Source organism: Lynx canadensis, chromosome B2, assembly GCF_007474595.2.
Source record: "Lynx canadensis isolate LIC74 chromosome B2, mLynCan4.pri.v2, whole genome shotgun sequence".
Classification (NCBI taxonomy): Eukaryota; Metazoa; Chordata; class Mammalia; order Carnivora; family Felidae; genus Lynx; species Lynx canadensis.
In genome coordinates, this window is record NC_044307.1 from 115,737,716 (window position 1) to 115,757,846 (window position 20,131).

At 36.1% G+C, this 20,131-nt stretch overlaps 1 protein-coding gene across 1 annotated transcript in view; it reads right to left on the minus strand.

Annotated features, from left to right (window-relative positions):
* Nucleotides 1–13,848: 13,848 nt before the first annotated feature.
* The window catches only part of THEMIS (thymocyte selection associated), a 180,126-nt gene continuing 173,843 nt past the window's right edge, over nucleotides 13,849–20,131 (minus strand). Inside the window, exon 6 of the mRNA XM_030316302.1 lies at nucleotides 13,849–14,437. Coding sequence (XP_030172162.1) covers nucleotides 14,406–14,437 — 32 coding nt within the window. The 3' untranslated portion in view covers nucleotides 13,849–14,405. The remainder of the gene's footprint in view (nucleotides 14,438–20,131) is intronic.

Here is a 20,131-nt window from a genome sequence, read left to right on the forward strand (position 1 = left end):
TTTTTATAAGCTCTAATGTTATTGAAAGTTAGGGTTGGATTGGATACTGTATTTGGAAAACATTTGTGAACAAGTCTAAGGTATAGAATTGTCCAACCACAATGTTGTATACTTGAAACTAATAGAACATTGTATGCCAATTATACTTCAATAAAAAAAGAAAAAAGAAAGAAAGAAAGAAAGAAAGAAAGAAAGAAAGAAAGAAAGAAGGAAAACATGGGTGCAGAAAAGGGAGAGGCAAATTTTTGGAAAATGTGGCTACTTAGATTTATAAACTAGATGACTAGCAACATCTAGTGGTCATTCTTATAATCAACTCCTCTATTTCTATTGCTTAGAATTCAGTCACATGACAAAAGTTTTGTCAGGCATTTTGAACCAAGCAAAAATTAAATAAAAGGATAAAATCGCTTTTTATAAGCTCTAGAAATTGTCCTTCATCTCATCCTTCTGTCCAGCTGTTGATTACATGATTTCTCTGGTACATACGTTCTCAAGTGTGAACATGTCTGCCTCTGCCCCTTGCCAGATTTCCCATTTTTGTATTGAAAGCTTTCCAGTTTCAATAAAATAGTACATTTTGTCTGAGAAAAATTAATGTTATTTGATTTTTAAAATTTTATATTTACAGATAAAATTTTATATTTTAAAATAAAATAAATATAGGAAACAACATAAACTGCAATCTAAGCATTAATATATATATATATATATATATATAATATTTACCTGTTATAAGAAGGGTGATGACTTTGCTCAACACAGGACACTGGACTTAATTTTGCCAACTTTAGCCCTAAAAGTTAAACTAATATCTTAAGATTTCTGTAACAGATAACTCTCCATTATTTTAATTGATAAAACTGGCATGGATTTTGAACCCTTGTTTATTTTACTCAACTGTTTGAAATTATTCAATGAGAACAGCAGGTTTCAATCCTTGAATACACGTAATCTGGCAGTGAGGGCTCATACACATGCAATTACATAATAATAGTTAATAATTACTTGGCCGTGAAAGAGAGTTTGCCTGGAGTTTTTATATTTTTCATGGCCAATCTACACATAAAAAAATCAAAAATTGAATACTGATTAAAAATTGGCAGGAAATGGACGAATCCTATTAACATAATTCAAATGCTCTAAAAGATTATTTATTTCAAATATTGCTAATATAACATATAGTATTGATACTGAAAACATAAGCAGGATTCCAATCTAGAAGCAGAGGAGAAAGGAAGGAAAGAGACCAACATCAACCATGTACATTTCAAGTGCCAGACACTGGGTAGTGCTTCATGGGCATCTACTATCTCTCTTCATCTTCATGGCAATTCCGGGGGCAGCTGTCAATAGCTGTGTCCCCCACCCCATTTTATAGGTAAAGAAATGGACTCCCACTCCTGTGATCACACAACTAGTAAGTGACAAAGGTGGCTCTGAGTTCAGCTCAATCTAACTCCAAAGTCAATGCTATTGTAGATCATGCTGCTATAAACATCAAGGTGTGTGGAACACTTTGAATGAGAATTTTTCTATTCTGTGGATAAACACCTATGAGTACAATTGCTGGATCACAGGGTAATTAAAACTTTTTTAAAAAATCAGCTTGTTCTACTACAGATTGGTTATTAAAAATTTCCCATTAGAAAAAAAAAAAATTCCCATTAGAATTGTAGAGTTCCCTGTTATCATTTCTGTCACATTTTTGCTTTATCTATTTTAAATCTAAGATCTAAAAAACTTACAATTGTTAATTTTTTAGTCAATGTGTTAAATATTCTAATATTTTTTTATTTTAGTCTAATATTTTTATTATAATGTGTAGCCATTTATTCTTTGGCCCTTCCTTATTGGCCTTAAATCTATTTTATCTACTTCCAATAAAGCTATACTAGCTTTCAAAAAACCCCCAAAATGCATGCTGTCAGTGCTTATCAAATTTCCATATATGTACACCAAGTTTGTACTCTAGGAAAAAGGCTCTAAATTTAATATCAACAATTTTTTAGTTCTCTCATTGTTTCACAAGCTTTGGAAAAGTGGCTCCAGGGTCACATGTGGTCTTGAAGTTGCCCCACTGGTCAAGTTTGACTTCTATTCAGGTGACTAGAGAAAGCTTAAGACAAGATCTAAGTTAAAGGCAACATAGTAAATTGGATTTACACACATCAGAGATTCATCTACTTAAAAAACATGTATCATGTACCTACAATGGGCCACTGCAGGTAAAAACAAGCCCTGAATATCAGGAACCCAATGAAAATATTCACAAGTATTCACAACACTGAAGACACACTTGTCCCATATGGACGATATATGGTGTGGTGAGAAGATGTGGGAACAATGGTATCTGCCTCAATGAGTCCTGTAGAAATTACACAGGAGATGTTTGAATTCTGCCATTCACTAGCCTGGTTGAGGCGGGGTGAAAGCGGAGTGCATGTAAAGGCAAGAAAGGGATGCAGAGAAGTAAATGGACTCGAAATTTATTTAGAAAGTAATAATACATCTTGGGTAATGACTCTTCATGGCCTCAGAGTAATGGGAAACAGGCATCCTCACGAGGATGCAGGAGAGTTTGGTGCAATGAGAAGAAGCTGTTGACTCTTGCACATTAACTGGTTTAACCTGACATGTTCCCTCTCCCTGGTATCATTCCCAAAGTTACGAATCACTCATTTCCTACTTTGGTAACACTTACTATTTAATATAGTTGTACCACTGTCCCATAGTTATTTTTAAAACTGTAATGTATTTATTGCCAAAGTTAAACTATACACCGCCATAATTTAGGCCCTCAGTCCTTGCTTTACATGGTGCCAAGGAACCAGAAAAATGACTGTGCAAGCTGACATTGGGCACAGTCAACGAGAACCTTTAAAATTGTTCCATGAGCTTTACAAACTCTGCCTAAACATGGAAAAAACTTTACTGCCTGTTATAAATGTATAAGGAAATGACAAAGAAGAGTAAAACGAATATCGGTTTAGCATACTGTAAGTGAAAGCATTGGGAACATTGAGAATTCAGGTGTCATATTTCTTTGTAAAAGGCGCATCAACAATAGAGAGGCCAGACCTTGCCTCCTTCGCATGGTGAATCCTACAATACAGAGCGAGCATACCTCGAAAGGCTTCCAACATTGCATCCTTTCAGTGTTGTGAAATATCTCGGAGAGTTCCTTTAATGTGAGAATCTGTGCAGTCAGTGCCTCCTCTGAGGGCGCTTTTTGTGGTTAGGTTGGCTTTTACCAGGTTACCGTGGCTGCGGAGCTAGGATCTCCAATGGCAGCCACGTCAACACTCTCGTGGCAGCCAGCAATTCTTCCCAATTGCATTCATGTTTCACTCAAATTTCACCGCCGGTCCTGCCATCTTCCATTTCGTTGCTGCATCTTCATTTCTGTTGGCCTCTTTGATATACCCATTTTGAGTTCTCTAATTTCGTAAAGTGTCGGGTGAGTTTATCACTGGGAGACAAGGAAGCAACCCAACTACATGCTTTGCTGTCCTGTGTGAACACAAGCAATAACAGGCAGTGAAGGGGCAGTCGCCCGCATACCTCCAAAGAAGTGATGTGATTAATCACTGATCAATATGTACACGTGTTCCTTACACAGAGATTCGTGGAATGAGGAGCTAGCAGCCCTGTTCGCACTTTGTGTCCTTAGCTCATTTACCGCGATACTAAAATTTGATGCGTTGTTAGGGGACTGTTATTCTTTGGTGTGGTTTAATTAAACCATGGTAACCGAAAATTGTGCAGAGTGGAACCATGCAACACACACACAGACACACACACACGCACACACACGCAAGATTTAACACACGGAGGTGTGGAACAATTGGAAATCTCATCATACACAGTTGATTGAAATGAAGGTAGGATAATTTTGGAAAACATTTTGGGAGTTCCTTAAAAAGTTAAGCATATACCTACTGTATGACCCAGACCTTTCATTCCTAGATATTTGCCCATGACAAATAGAAGCAGGTATCTGTAGAAGAACTTGTAGACAACTGTTCCTAGTAGCTTTATTTGTAGTAGCCCAAAGCTGGAAACAATCTAAATGTCCATCAATAGGTGAATGAATAAACAACTTCTATATCCACACAGAGGAACATTAGCCAGCGAAAGAAAGAATAAACAATTTATATATGCAATATAGCATGTATGACTCTCAAAATAATTACACTAAAGAAAAAGTAAAAGAAAGTAGTATATACTCCATTACTCTGCTTATAAAAAGCCTGGAAAATGCAAGCTAATTTATAGTGATAGAAAGAAGACAGAAATTTTGTTGCACGGGGATAGAAAGAAGGGACAGAGAAAAAGAGAAAGAGCTAATAAAAAGGTGCAAGAGGAAATTTTTTTTGGCATTATGGATATATTCTTTATGTTGATCGAGGTGATGGTTTTAGGGTTTAAATATATGTAAAAATTAATCAAATTTTCCATTGTATGTGCAGTTTATTGTATGTCAGTTATATCTCAACGAAGCTGTTGCGAAATGTAAGTAAATATAAAAATATATTCTATTTTGAGGCGCCTGGGTGGCGCAGTCGGTTAAGCGTCCGACTTCAGCCAGGTCACGATCTCGCGGTCCGGGAGTTCGAGCCCCGCGTCAGGCTCTGGGCTGATGGCTCAGAGCCTGGAGCCTGTTTCCGATTCTGTGTCTCCCTCTCTCTCTGCCCCTCCCCCGTTCATGCTCTGTCTCGCTCTGTCCCAAAAATAAATAAAAAACGTTGAAAAAAAATTAAAAAAAATATATTCTATTTTTCTTTGTCCTTCTTTATACTGTCATTAACTTTGTATATACTTCAAAATTGTAGTGTGCTTTGCTGGTTCAATGGTGGATATAAATTACTTAAAATAAATTTGGTTTAATATTTTTTTCAAAAATTTGTCCTGATCTTTGGCATTATAAGACAAGAATTGATTCATTACTGACACAATATGTATTAAGTTCCATGCCATTCTTATTGTCCAGATAATTTATAAAAATAGGTAATGAAATCTAAAAGATATTTAGACTCTTTACCTATGTGGTTAATAGATCAGTATAATTTCATCATTAAAAGTAGTTAATGAAATCTAAAAGACTGTTTTATCTTAACTGAATGGCTAAATAGATCAGTGTAATTTTATCATTAAAGGTAATTAACTGCCAGCTGTTAGAATAGGATGCTAATTGGTCACAAAAACACTTAAAAATTGGGCTTCCTTTTTCTCAATAAGTAAATTTTTTCAAAAATTTAGAAAAAGCAAATTAGGATGATTTAAAATACTCATTACAATTGTGAGCATAAAACTCAAATTGAAAAAGTTTTACTAAAATTCCCATTTATGGGGGTGCTTGGGTGGCTCAGTCAGTTAAGCATCTGACTTTGGCTCAGGTCATGATCTGATGGTTCATGAGTTTGAGCCCCACGTCAGGCTCTGTGCTAACAGCTGGGAGCCTGGAGCCTGCTTCGGATTCTGTCTCCCTCTCCCTCTCTGCTCCTTTCCTGTTCACACTCCGCACCTTTCTCTCTGTCTCAAAAATAAATAAACATTTTTAAAAATTTAAAAATAAATAAATAAATAAATAAATAAATAAATTCTCATTTATGGTTGGTTTAAGTGTACTTTGTAGAAATAAGATAAACGGTTGGTATCCTAAAATGAACTTATTGAGCAAGAAATTTGAAACAATATTTTTAAATGAATATAAGTAAGTTTTATATTTGCAGAAATCAAGGGAAAACATAGGCCTTCTCCTTTCTTCATAACTTATAGTTAAACTTATGTTTTGACATAATCGAGTCAAACTATGAATCAGAACAGGAGCATGTAGGAGGGAAGTGGTCAAATCTAATCATTCATGCTTTCTTGTTGCTGTTGCCTTGTAATTTTGTGTTTGCGGCCCTGATTACTGTTAATGGTAAGGTATTCTTGCAAATAAAATTAAAATTAACAAGTTTACATACATAGTTTACTTTCTATAAACTGATGAATAGTGTTCCCCAAATATCAAATTTCAGAAGCAAAAAAGCTTTTAGTTGTCAATTTTGGCACATGATTCTGTGGAGTACTGTTAACCATACTCATAGGTTGGAATTGTTACAGTATCCTAGTAATGTTGCCTGGCATTTCCAGTGATTAAATCTTTGCTCTAGGCTGTAGCCCTTTGTAACTACTTTAACAGAAGAAATGCAAAAAGAAGATAGGAATGTTGTTGTTGAATACCCTGGTGGAATGAGAAACTGATCTAAAATCTAATACAGCCTAAGCAATACCAATTTCAATGGAAAAACCAACATCAAGCAGACAAAATATATTCATTGTTAAAATGAAAATGAGTCCATAGGAAACAACACATGCTCTAGCAACTAATCTTAATAATTCAACCGACATCAATGCAACATTTTCCATGTGTGGAATTGTTTGTCTCAGAACAATGATCAAGATTATGGATGAGGACAATTACTGCCTTATGTGTTGTAAGATTTGATTTTAAGAATAATAACTGTTAAATAATAAATAATTGTGTTATTATCATTTAATTTTTAATGATTTTTGACATTTATTTTGTTAATGTTCCAGTCTTTAACTTTTTTCTAATAATCAAATATCTATTTCAGGTAGACATCATTTTTACATTTTATCACAATATATTATCTCTTAAGAATAATAAATCATGCATTTATTGCCACAGCTTTATTTTTTAACCGAAAACCTCTGAGACTAAAACTCTCACACAAAATGATTCACTATTTACTATTAGGGGCATTCATTATTATTTCAAAGTATAAAAATAAATTACCATTTTCAAATCTAAGAAAAACATGATTTACAGAATTCCCCAGATTCCCCACAAATGCCAATTTCTTATGCCTAAACTCCCAGTATTAGTATCTACAGGGAATTTGAGAGCATCTGGTTAGCAGTTTTATTTATTCTCCACTTTAACAGTCCCAGATATATAGATTTATGTGAAATTTACCTTCATCTCTAGTTTCCATGGCTGTGGGGGTATTAGTGCTGGGTGTAAACTGGACCTACTTATCAAACTTCCCTTCCCCATGACTTTGTTGTAAGAACAAAATGTAGTAGTATTTTGAGTATATCTTTCTGTACACATACGAAAATGAAATAATTCAGTTACTCAAACACAAACCACAATGACAAAAATTACCAAAAGTAATATAAAAAAATAGATGGTCTAATTCTCACTCTTATAAGGGAAGTATATTTGTGACAGACTCTGATAAAGTGAATTAATATTTTACACTTTTAGAATCTAAATCAGAAAAAAACCATATGGATACCTTTTACTTTTTCATACTTTAAATTTATAAACCAGTAATCCAAATGAAATTATTATCAGGCAATTATTCCCATGTAATGAGATGAGAAATCATTTGGCCATTCTCTTCCAATAGCACACTATTAGTCTAATCGAGGATATGACCACTTGAAATTTTTTTGCTACTATTTCACTACTAACCTCTAACTCAGAAATAAGAATTCTTCACGTACCTTAACATGCATTGTAAGTATTCAACCCAAACCTGAGGTTTCCTCAGAATGCACAAAAGGAAATGAAATTAAATCAATTAAATATCAGGGTTATGTCTAAAACCATATAAATATCATCTGCAGTAAATGCTTTGATAACACCGACTAAAGACTTCAGCTTTTACTTTTGAATACTGCATAAGATAAGAATTTGACAATGTGGAAGGCATTTATTTTTAACAAAAAGATTTGGAGGCATTTGAAGAAACATGCTGAAGAAAATGTGTTTCTTATCTTTTATTAGTATGTGGGATAAATATACGAAAATATTTTTGAGACTATCCCAAGGGAAAGACGCATTCCAGCAAGATAAGACTATATGCCTCCTAACAGAGTAGTTGAGCAAGAGCAAAGCAAAAGTATGCGCTTACTAACATTACATACGATAGTGCGCTCGCGGAGGATTATAATGTATACTTTGACGAAGGTTTGCCAAATCTTTACTTCCTCTGTTGGCCAAGTCAAATAGCAGTGTTTTCTTTGTATCATTTTTCTTATATTGATTAGAAAATATTTCACATACACAAAAACCTATATATAATATGATATAATATACATACCACATAAGTACATATAAAGAGTAGAAAGCATCCACAGATCCACCAACAAGCATAAGAAGTAGAACGTTACCAATATACTTGAAGGCCCTTAGGTTCCCGTCCCAATCCCTCTTCAACTTTTACCCTGGGGGTAAAATTATTCTGAAACTTGTTCTTATCATTCTCTTGTTTTATCAAACCCATGCAGTGAAGTGCGCAACTGTTAAAGTTCGCTGACTTTATATCTACATGCATCTCCATGTAACCAGATAACAGATTAAGATATGTAACATTTCTAGTACCCTAGAAAGCTCTATTGTATATCCTCCCAGTCAAACCCAAATGCAAACGGTAGACTTCCTTCTATTAATATAAGGCAGTATTGCCTATTCTTAAAATTAATATAAACGGAATCAAGCAGCATATACTATTTTTGCTTCTGACTTCTATCATTCACGTTATGGTTTTGAAATATATTCAGGTTGTTGCATGTATCATTGCACTCATGTTGTTGCTGCCTCATTTTCCACAATTTGTCTATTCTACAGGTCATGGGCATGGAGTGTTTCCAATCGGGAGCTAGTATGAATAAGGCTGGTACAAACATCTCTGTACATGACTTATTGGTAGGCTAATGTATTGAGCTTTGGTGGATTTACACCTAAGAGTGGAAATTCTGGGTCATGGGTAGGTATATGCTTAGCTTTAGTAGGTACAGCAGTTGCCAAAGTAAATATATCAAACTCCCACAAGCAATATGTGTGAGTTCTGATTGCTCCACACTTTCTTCAAAACTTGTTCTTTTCATTTTTTTAAAAAAAATTTAGCCATCTGGTGGATTTGTAATGGTATATGTCATTGTGGCTTTAATTTGCATTTTCCTAAAGACTGCTGTGATTTTGAGCACATTTACATATTCTCATTATCCATTTGGATATCCTAGTATGTGAAATGCCTGCTTAAGTCCTTTATCTTCTCTGAAAACTGGGTTGTCTGCATTTTACTTAATGATTTTTAAGAGTTATTTATATATTCTGAATATAATTCTTATGTTGGATGTATATATGTGATATATCTCTCCCATTCTGTAAATTTTCTTTTAATATACCATTCCTTCCTGATTCTCAGATTTTATTCCTGGATATATTTTCTTTCTTAGACTACATCCTTCATATAGTCTGGTACTGAGAATTCAGGTTACTGCAAATCCTGTCTGTTTTTGGTTATGTGTAAGAGTCTTTATTCTTATTTTTTTAATTATTTAATTTGGTTTACAGTTCTTGAGAGTTTTTCCCCTTGCATCCTGGCTTCCAGCTTCTGTTTTGACGTTAGAAGTCTACTGTTTTCCAAATTATTACCATAGCCTTATCTTCGTATCCATCTTCTCAAATTATACTATAATATGATGTGTTGGGAAATTACTTTTTTATCTTTCTTGAGATATGCTATACTTTTGAAATCTGAGACTCAGTATCATTTATCAATTCCAGAGTTTTCACATATCATCTCTGAACATTGCCTCACTTCAGCCTGGCACCGTTCTCTCAATTTCAATGTGTGTCTTCTTAAACACATCTCAACATCTTTTAACATCTCTTTTATATTTTCTCTTGTTTTTATTTGATTGCTCCTGAGTGATAACTTAAAGTTTACCGACTCATCGACTTTCTCTTCTGTTGTGCCCAACTTTAAAAAAGTATATTGTATTTTTTGTTTCCAGTATTTTTATGTTTCCTTTGTACTCTTGCAAAGAGAAGACCACTAAAATGAGTTTCACTTTCAGGTTGTCAATCAAATGTACAAGACAAAACAGGCTCACCTTGCATCAAGTTTATTTAGCTTTAATAAAGGGGAGAGAACAGGAGCACTATGCAGACCAAGATAACCTTGGGGGCTTCAGACACCCAGGTGCAGCATCTCATGTGCCCAAACATTGCACTGCTCTAAGAAGGGACAAGAGGATGTTAAGAGTGCCAGTCACAGAGGGATAGGGAAGCCACAGAGACTTAAGTCTCAGCTTAAGTATCTTTCTAGTCACCAAAAGGGGTATGTAGTGAGATCCCATTCTTTAGTGAGGCTTCCGTACCTTAATGACAGAATATGTAATAAACAATAGTTAACAGTCATGCACACAGTGCTTGATTTTATCCTTTCATAAAGTAGGTCAAATAATAAATAGAGTCTTCCAGGCCAAATCTATCCCACAGTAAGTTTACTGGTTCCACAGACACTACCAGTGGTCATTCCCTCAGTTCTCAAATTATAATCAAAACAGACATACAGACTGGCTCTTAGAACCCTAGCAGTGATCCCTTGGTCTGTGGAGAAAGTCCACAGACCTATTATAGCAGAAAAAGCTGAGTTGAGAGCTGAGTTGAGGGGCTCCTGGGTGGCTCAGTCGGTTAAGCGTCTGACTTCAGTTCAGGTCATGATCTCACTGTCTGTGAGTTCAAGTCCCATGTCAAGCTGTGTGCTGACAGCTTGGAGCCTGGAGCCCGCTTCGAATTCTGTGTCCCCCTCTTTCTCTGCCCCTCCCCCACTCACGCTCTCTTTCTCTTTCTCTCTCTCTCTCTCAAAAATAAAAATTAAAAATTAGGGGCACTTGTACCCCAATGTTTATAGCAGCACTTTCAACAATAGCCAAATTATGGAAAGACCCTAAATGTCCATCAACTGATGAATGGATAAATTGTGGTTTATATATACAATGGAATACTACTTGGCAATGAGAAGGAATGAAATATGGCCTTTTGTAGCAACGTGGATGGAACTGGAGAGTATTATCCTAAGTGAAATAAATCATACAGAAAAAGACAGATACCATATGTTTTCACCCTTGTGTGGATCCTGAGAAACTTAACCATGGGGGAGGGGAAGGAAAAAAAAAAGAGCTAGAGAGGGAGAAAGCCAAACCATAAGAGACTCTTAAAAACTGGGAATAAACTGATGGTTGATGGGGGGTGGGAGGTGATGGGCATTGAGGAGGGCACCTGTTGGGATGAGCATTGGGTGTTGTATGGAAACCAATTTGACAATGAATTTCATATTTAAAAAAATTAAAAATTAAAAAAGCTGAGTTGAATCTCTTGAATCCCTTCTTCACTTTCTTATGACCAACATACTGAACATAAAATAAATCATATCATAAGTGTATTGGCAGAAATCAGTGCCATCCTCAAAGATTTGAGGATATATAGTGTATTAGACAGAATCAATCCTTAGGGAGAAAATAAAATAAAATGTGGAAGGAGATACGAAGAACCAGGTAGGGTTGAGGTGATAGTTTGAGACAGTGTGTTCAGGGCAGGCATTTGTACAGAACCTGAGGAATATCTGGGCAAAACTACTTCCTGTGGAGCGAAAGCAAATGCAAAGACCTTGAATCAAGACCGTCCGGCCATGTTTGATGGGCAGTGGGGAGGCCAGCATGGCTTGAGCTCAGTGAGTGAGAAGAGGCCAGAGAGGTGACAGCAGTAAATCACGTAGGATTTTGTAAATCATTTTAGGAATTTTGGCCTTTACTCTGAGTGAGGTGGGAAGCAATGTGGCATGAAATAATATATGTTTTAAAAAGCTTCATGCTAGCTACTTCATTAAGAACAGATTGAATGTTAGCAAGAATAGGAGAATGGTGACAGGGTTAGTGCAAGTAGAAGCAGTAGAAATGATAAAATTGTGGAAATATTTCTGTGGCAACATCAGAAGAATACTTTCATTCTATTAGATTCAGTTTTTAGTGTTCCAGCTTATTGAGATATATTCCTATGAATTTTATATATCCTCTTTCTTTTAGAAGTAACTTGTATCTTAAGCCTTTGGATAAACATCCAGAAGTCTCATTAATGTTGACTTTGATCTTAAAACAAACACTTTTTATATTAAAGTCCTGGTTTTCAGAGCCGAACACATCTCAAAAAAGAACATTTTCCTTTTTCCATTTCTCACTCCTTTCCATCTCCTTCCCAAAACTGTTTACCTGATTTAATTAGGAAGACGGTAACATTCATAATTGGAAATCTTGGCAGCTATCCATACAGCCTGACCATACTGTGAAATGTGGTCACTGGGACCATTGTTACGGGTCCCTGGTTGTGGCAGACAGGGGCAGGAGGACAGTATCTCTATTCTCCTGGCTTCTTTAACACAGGCGGCCTTCTTCTCACTAGTGAACAACTAGATGGTCACTGGGACCATCGTTACAGGTCCCTGGTTGTGGCAGACAGGGGCAGGAGGACAGTATCTCTATTCTCCTGGCTTCTTTAACATAGGCGGCCTTCTTCTTACTAGTGAACAACTGGTTTCAGTTCTAGTTAAAAATTTTAACTTAGTTGTTATAGGAAGATAGTTATTCCACAGTTAAACATGACAAAAGACACACACACACAAATACAAATTAAAATTAGAAAATTTATTTCCAACCTTCCAAAATCTTCCATAGATGAACATGAAGTTGATTAACACTTTTTAATAGCAACAGAGCTGGAAGCATAGTACCTATAAGGATTTGTATTGTTAGAGATGTTTATATATGATTTCCACTAGAAAGACCTTGATAGTTTATAACCAAACTAAGACATGCATTGTCTTGATTTTCTAATCAAAGAATTGTACTGACTAAAAGTACTAATTTAATTGTTCTCATATAGCAAATAAAAACCACTAATTATTCATTACTATTTGAAAAATAGAAAATTGGTCTGTGAGTTTTATGAGTTTGCCAACATCGATGAAGTGAGAAGGGACTTTCTGTGGAATTCAATAATCAAAGGTGAGGACATAAGCTTTTTTGCAAAGTTCTTGTTCTTATGGGCATAAACCAGCAACATAAATAGAAGTGAAACCTTCTCAGAAAATTTCAGAAGTTGTAAATAACCAACTGTAGCATCACATGAAGTCACTAAAACAGTCTTTAGGGTATTGGAAATCAGGATTCAGTTCCACTTAAAAAGAAAAAAAAAAGGTAAGAAGAAGTAAGCTATATCAGTTTATCAATAAAGCATTGTGTGAAAGATCTCTTAACTGTAGGTTTTTTTTTTTTCTGTTGAAGAGATGTTTCATGATTTGTTGTCTTCAGAGACTCCTTGGTACTAAACCAATGAATAATTGTTATACCCAATAGAAAATAATTATGATATAGGAGATTAACTAACAGTTTTTGTATAGAGTATGACCTATGAACAAAGTCCAAAGCTTGCCATTAAATTCCTGTGTAACTAACAAGATAACTTCTCTGTCTCTTCATTTTATTAGAGGCAAAATAATATGTCCCTGTATACTCAGTACATAATGATACATAAATGAAATGGTTTTACTATAATCCTAACAAGCATTCATCTAAAGGGTTATCTAGTATACAGTACATAAAATAATAAAGCATATTATCTGATCTTTGGTGATATTGTAGTCATGAACTCTGGTTGTTAGGAGGCAGGGGAGAAAGTTATAGAAAATTCCTGTGACTCATGATAGCTTTGGGGGCTAAGCCTCAAACATACTTAATTATAAACAAACTGAAAATGTGAAGTCAAATTCATTTTCACAGCTCCCAGGGAATCAGATAAGAAACTTGGGTATTTTATTATTTAAAAAAAAATTTTTTTTAACGTTTATTTATTTTTGAGACAGAGAGAGACAGAGCATGAACAGGGGAGGGGCAGAGAGAGAGGGAGACACAGAATCTGAAATAGGCTTCAGGCTCTGAGCTGTCAGCACAGAGCCCGACGCGGGGCTTGAACTCACAGACCGCGAGATGATGACCTGAGCCGAAGTCGGACGCTTAACCAACCAAGCCACCCAGGCGCCCCGAAACTTGGGTATTTTAAATCACTCTCAGATATAATTATTTTTTAAGTTATTTTTAGCAGGAATGATGATAATTCTAGAAAAATTGTAGAAAGAAACCAAATTCTGAAACCCTGAAAATATTTGGTGGGCTTTCAACATATTTTCAACTAGTTCACCTAGAAACTGAAATATAAAATTCATTTTCAATTGATTCATGGTTGGCAGGGGAAATAGGAATCACAGAAAGTGTGTGCACATTAAATAAATATGTCCTAAGTAACAATAAAACCATATATACAGATTTTGGCACAACAGAATAGATTATGTGAATTCCATATCATAGGTTTCTCTTTAAGTATTATCTGTTAAAACTTTTAAGGTTGTGTTTTTCCTTTGCCATGGCCAGTCAAGTTTCTTCTGAAGTCTGTTGGGGAATAGTTGTTTTCGGCTTGAAGGCTAAGCTTACTTTTCCATTGCAACATTTATGTTCACTGCCCAGGTGGCTTCAGTCGCATCTCATTACTTTTGATGTTTTTTACTTTTGGAGATTTCTATAAGTAAAGAAAAATAAGAAGGGTTCATCAGAAATGTGTATTGGAAATAGCCAGGAAAGAAACTACGTGCTTTCAAATACTGTTTATAGTATACTCACATGCATATATGTTTTTGGGAAAATAATTAGAAGCAAAACAAGAGGAGGCAAACAAACAAACAAAAAGCCAACCAAAAAACAGAATAAGACAAGGAAGAAATATAAGCTCTTCAGGAACAAGATACATATTTCTATGAGGTAGGAGACAATACCTTAAATTTGTAAAGTGTTTTTCAGTTTACAAAGTGCTTTTCTTTGCATTTTAGTTTAGAAAAACTCTATTATACAGGCTATGTAAGGTAAAAACAACAACAACAAACCACTGAATCCACAGTGAAGAGACTTGCCCAGCAATCACACAGCTAGTAAGAGACTGAAGCTTGATTGTGCTCTGAAAGTGTCCGATTGCAGACCCATCGCCTCGGCTGTGACACGAGGCCTACAGAATGGAGCCCAAACCTAGTGGAGTTCCAAAGACTGCACAGGGGGAAAAGAGTACCTATAAATGTTAAACTGAAGAAAAAGTACCAGGTCCCAAGCGTAAGCAGAATGATCTACTGTTTCTGAGGAGCACATACAGATTTTCCATTAACGTAAAATAACACTGTATCAAGCCCTCAAGTAAAGCAAGCTATACCACAGTAGGGATTCTGTCTATGTTCAGGCAAGACACTTCATTCCTTTCCATTACGGCTTTGGGGACCATGGGGGCTGGGAGGTTTAAAAAAAATTCTACTAGCATCCACTATAATGGTCAAGAGGTACAGAAAACCTGTCATCTCTTTTGCTCTCCCATACCTCCATTGTACTAGTGATCTGTTGAGTGCTAGCCATGTGGCCCTGAAGAGGAACACTTCAAAGTTCTTGACTCTGAGCTCTCATTAGCCTATGACTTCTTCCCTTCCTTCCCTCCTTCCCTTCCTTCCTCTCTTTCCCCCTCCATTTCCTTCTTTTCTTCTCCCTCCCTGTCTTTTTTCCTTTTGTTTTTTCCCTTCTTTCCATCTCTTCTTCTCTCCCTCCCCTTCTCTTTTCTCTCCCCTCTTTTCTCCTTCTCCTCCCTCTCCCTCCTCCTTCTCCTTCCTCTTCCCTCCCTCCCTTCCTTTTCTTCCTTCCTTCCTTCCTTCTACATACTAGCTGTATAACCTTAAGGAAGTTACCTAGCCTTTATGTGCTTCATTTCCTCATGTTTAAAAAGAAGAGGGGGTAAGGGATAATAATTCCTATTTTACAGGGTTATGACAAAGATTAAATTAGGTAATAGATGCAAAGAGTTTTACATTTAACACTAAAGAGGTTTACTGTCTCACCAACTGTTAGCTATTTTTATTACATGTGTGAAATATAAAGACAAAGTATAGTTTTGTGACATCTGAGGAGCTCACAGACTAACTGGGAAAGAAGAAAGGAGATGTCAAAGCAGAAAGAAGTGGAATTTCTCCACACATCATGCTAATTTCTCTGGAAGCCTCAATTTATGTTCCTGCATCAACATCTCTCAATGCTAACTGGGGCGGGGAGCTGAGGGTAGGGGGTGGGATGGGGGTAGTCAGTGGCCTAATGAGAGAAAGCCTGGATTCCATGCGCTTATGATTTCATTCTTTCTCATCACCTGCCAGTCCCAACTTCTACCTTTAGATTTTTAGGTCTTCCTCACATCTCAAACAGCAATAAAACTACACACTGTCAAATATACATTATAGATGAAGGAACACAGCTTTTTAGGCAGTATGCCCAGATTTAATTCCCACTTCTATCACCTACTATCTTTATCTGTAAAAAGGGATAGCTACATTATTTCTCCCTCACAGTATTGCTTTCCTTGTAGGAAGAAGGGGACAAGGGCAAATGAGATCAATATATTGTGATATAAAGAAAGGGAATCTGAAGAACGAGGTCTGATTCCTGAGTCTAAGACTTATGGACTGTGTGTCTGGAGGAATCTCTGAATTCCATTTCTCTATCAAGGAATGAGTTGTGATAGTAATAACTGAATCATAGAGGTGAGGAAATATCAAACGAAATAATGGATCTGCAAGTGCTTTGTACAATGTAAAGTGCTACAGAAATATTACCTGTTATTACCATCTCATATTCACATAAAACTATTTATAAGCCTGTAGTCTGAAAGTTCAATCTGTCATCTTGACAGTTATTAGTCTCATTCTCCCTTGTCAATAAACTGATTTAAGATAGTACATAGTTAAGCAGAAAAATGGGAGGTGAGGGAATTAGAATAATCAGATTATCTCAGTATAAAATAATAGGATTTAAATAATCTTAGTTTGGAGGGGACCTTACACGTTGCCTTTCCCTGATCGAGCCCAATCTTCCATCCAGCACAAGAACGCCTCAAACAACACTTGGGTTCTTGTGGCCAGTTCAAGTTGACAGAGCAGATTTCACATTGAATAGAAAAGGAGTTCTTTATTGTATTAACTTTTAAGAATCTCAAAATGTACAGGAACTGACTTTTCTGACAATTATTTAGGTTTTAAAATTCAAACTGATTTAAAACCTTCAACTCTTTTGGCATTCATCAACCATTCCTTTTGGAAATGTCACAAACTTTATATGGAGGTGACGTTTCTTACACTGAATTGAATATTCACTGATGGCTTTTGAATTCACATTTACTTAAATGACTAAATTAACTGAGGGATGTAGAATCATGTACACCCCTTGGAGATCAAGCCAAACACTTCATCCATGGAAGAACAGGTAAACAATGCAGTCTTGTTTTGTTTTTCTCTCTAAAAAGTATTCTTTAGTAGTTAAAATCTACATCTTTGTAAGAATAACCTATTATTCAATCCACACAATAAAGCTTTATATATGTAAAATCAGATGAATTTTTTGAATGAGAAGATTAAGGTGAAAGAAAAACATCCATTTCCTTTTAGTTTAGAGGAATCAAGTTCAAATTCAAGTTCATCTAAAATTGCTTTACATTATCTTCTAATGCTGATGCTTCCTAAGGAGTGAATTTGAACCACTGCTAGTCACACCCTGCTCATTTTCCCTTTGGGAAACTTTGGGATCCAGTCTCCTCAAATTGCTCAAGCTGATGATGAACAGTAGAACCTGCAGAAAGTACAACTACTTCTTAGAGGAGGCAGCTCAACTGTGAAATGTGGCTTCCTGGAATCTCTTCTCAAGATTTTCAACTGGATTTTCATCCATTTACCCATTTTCATATCTGTATCTAACCTCTACTTTCCTTAGGACCTTTTGTAATTAAGTTATTGGCTGAGATTGAAATAGCTGCTGTATTCTTCCTATCATCATATTTCATCATTTTCTAGGGGTGAGTCTTATATTTATACTCATGGCAACTATTTTTGCACACAAGAAATGTTTCATAGTTGTCACACATTATCCATCAAGCCCAAAATGGGAATCTGGGGCTCATTTCTTTGTTCAAGAAATATTTATCAAGAGAGTCAGCACTCTTTTAGAATCTAAGGATAGAGCAAACCGATAAAAATCCCCGCCTCTATGGTGCCCTCATGTGGGGAAGGTGACCCCTGGTCAAAATAAAAAAAGTAAGGTGTATATAATATGTTGGATGGCACCAGGGAGATAGGCAGCCCCATACAGGAAGGTTATAATTTTAAATAAAGTGTTTACAGAAGGGATCACTAAGAAGCCAATGGTTAAGGAAAGACTGACCGAAGACAAACCTCAAAGTCCGTCACTCTCTGGGGGAAGATTATGCCATTTGGAGAAAACAGTCTGTGTAGGTGTTGAGGATGCAGCACACTAGAGTTTCAGAGAAACAGTTGGGAGGCCAAAGTAGCTAGATAGTGACAAAGGAGGAGAAGTAGAGAGGCCATTGGAGGGTTTTGAGGAAAGGAGTTACATGATCTGACTAAGGTTTTCACACATGCACTCTTGGCTGCTGTGTTGAGAATGGACAGCATGAGGCAAGGGCAGAAGCAGACTGGGGCACCTGGGTGGCTCAGTTAGTTAAATGTTTGACTCTTGACTTTAGCTCGGGTCAAGATTTCGCCGTTCATGGGTTTGAGCCCCACATTGGGCTCTACGCTGAGAGTGAGAAGCCTGATTGGGATTCTCTCTCTCTCCGTCTCTTTGCCCCTGCCCCACACATGTGCTCTGGAAAGAAAGAAAGAAAGAAAGAAAGAAAGAAAGAAAGAAAGAAAGAAAGAAAGAAAGAAGCAGACTGACTAGGAAGCCAATACAAGAATCCAAAAAAGAAATGATGATGACTTGGATTAGGTTGACAACAGTAAACATGGTAAAAATAAATAGTCGTATTCTAGATATTGCTTGAGGATAAAACCAGTAGGATTTGCTGATAAAATGAGTGTGATGAGTGAGAAGAGAAAAGTTGTCCATAATTCTTCCACTGCATTGTTTTTCAAAATGTGTTCCAAAGAACCTCCTGCCTCACAGTCACATAAAATATACGTCAAAATAGATTCCTAGTTTCTACCTGAGAACTACTGAATTAGACTGTTTAGAGCAGAGGTTAGAAAACTTTCATTCTAAAGGATCAGAGAGTAAATATTTTAGGCTTTGCATATGGTTTCTGTCAAAATCACTCAACTCTGCGGATACAGTATGAAAGCAGCCATGGGCAATATTAAATGAATGAGTGTGGCTGTTGTTGCAATACAATGTTATATAGATATTGAAATTTGAATTTCCTGTAATTTCCATGTCACAAAAAATATTTTTTCGTTGTCTTTTTCTAACATTTAAAAATGAAATAACAAATATTCTTAGCTCATGGGCATACAAAAACAGACAATGGGACAGGCTGACCGACTCACTGCCAGTTTGCCCATCTTGCTCTAGACAGCAGATTCCAAGAATATGTATTTTCCCCCAAGAACATGTATTTTTAAGATGCTCATAAAGTGACTTTTTTATGTGCAAGAACTTAAGAGAATCACTGCAATAAGTTTTGAAAGTTACTGTCAACTGTTCCTTTTTCCTTTGTTCATTGGTCAGAATAAAAAACGTTTCTTTGGGGCGCCTGGGTGGTGCAGTCGGTTAAGCGTCCGACTTCAGCCAGGTCACGATCTCACGGTCCGTGGGTTCGAGCCCCGCGTCGGGCTCTGGGCTGATGGCCCAGAGCCTGGAGCCTGTTTCCGATTCTGTGTCTCCCTCTCTCTCTGCCCCTCGCCCGTTCATGCTCTGTCTCGCTCTGTCCCAAAAATAAATAAAAAACGTTGAAAAAAAAATTAAAAAAAAAAAACGTTTCTTTAATAAAACAAGAACTAGAATTGGTACAAAATAATGGATAAAAGAAAGATTCTCATGTGCCAACAAGAAACATGTTTAGAAAAAAAAAAGGAGAAAGGAAATTTAAAATGATAAGATTGAAAGTTATTTATGAGGATTTTCAGAGAATTAGGGAAAGACTCAAAAGTATATTATTTAGAAGTAAATTCTATAGTTAAAAAAAAGCCTTTACCATTAAAAAGGATCAATTGATGATTTGTGCATGACTCCATAAAGGTCAAAGGCAGAGGTCACCACACAGATTCAGGCTCCTGTTCTACACAAGTGAAGATACTGTCCTCAGTCTGGAGAAAACTATTATTTTGCCACATGAAAGAATATCACCTATTGTAAGTTGGACACCATGCACGTAGCTTAGTTGTTAGGTCACAGTTGTTAGGAGTTT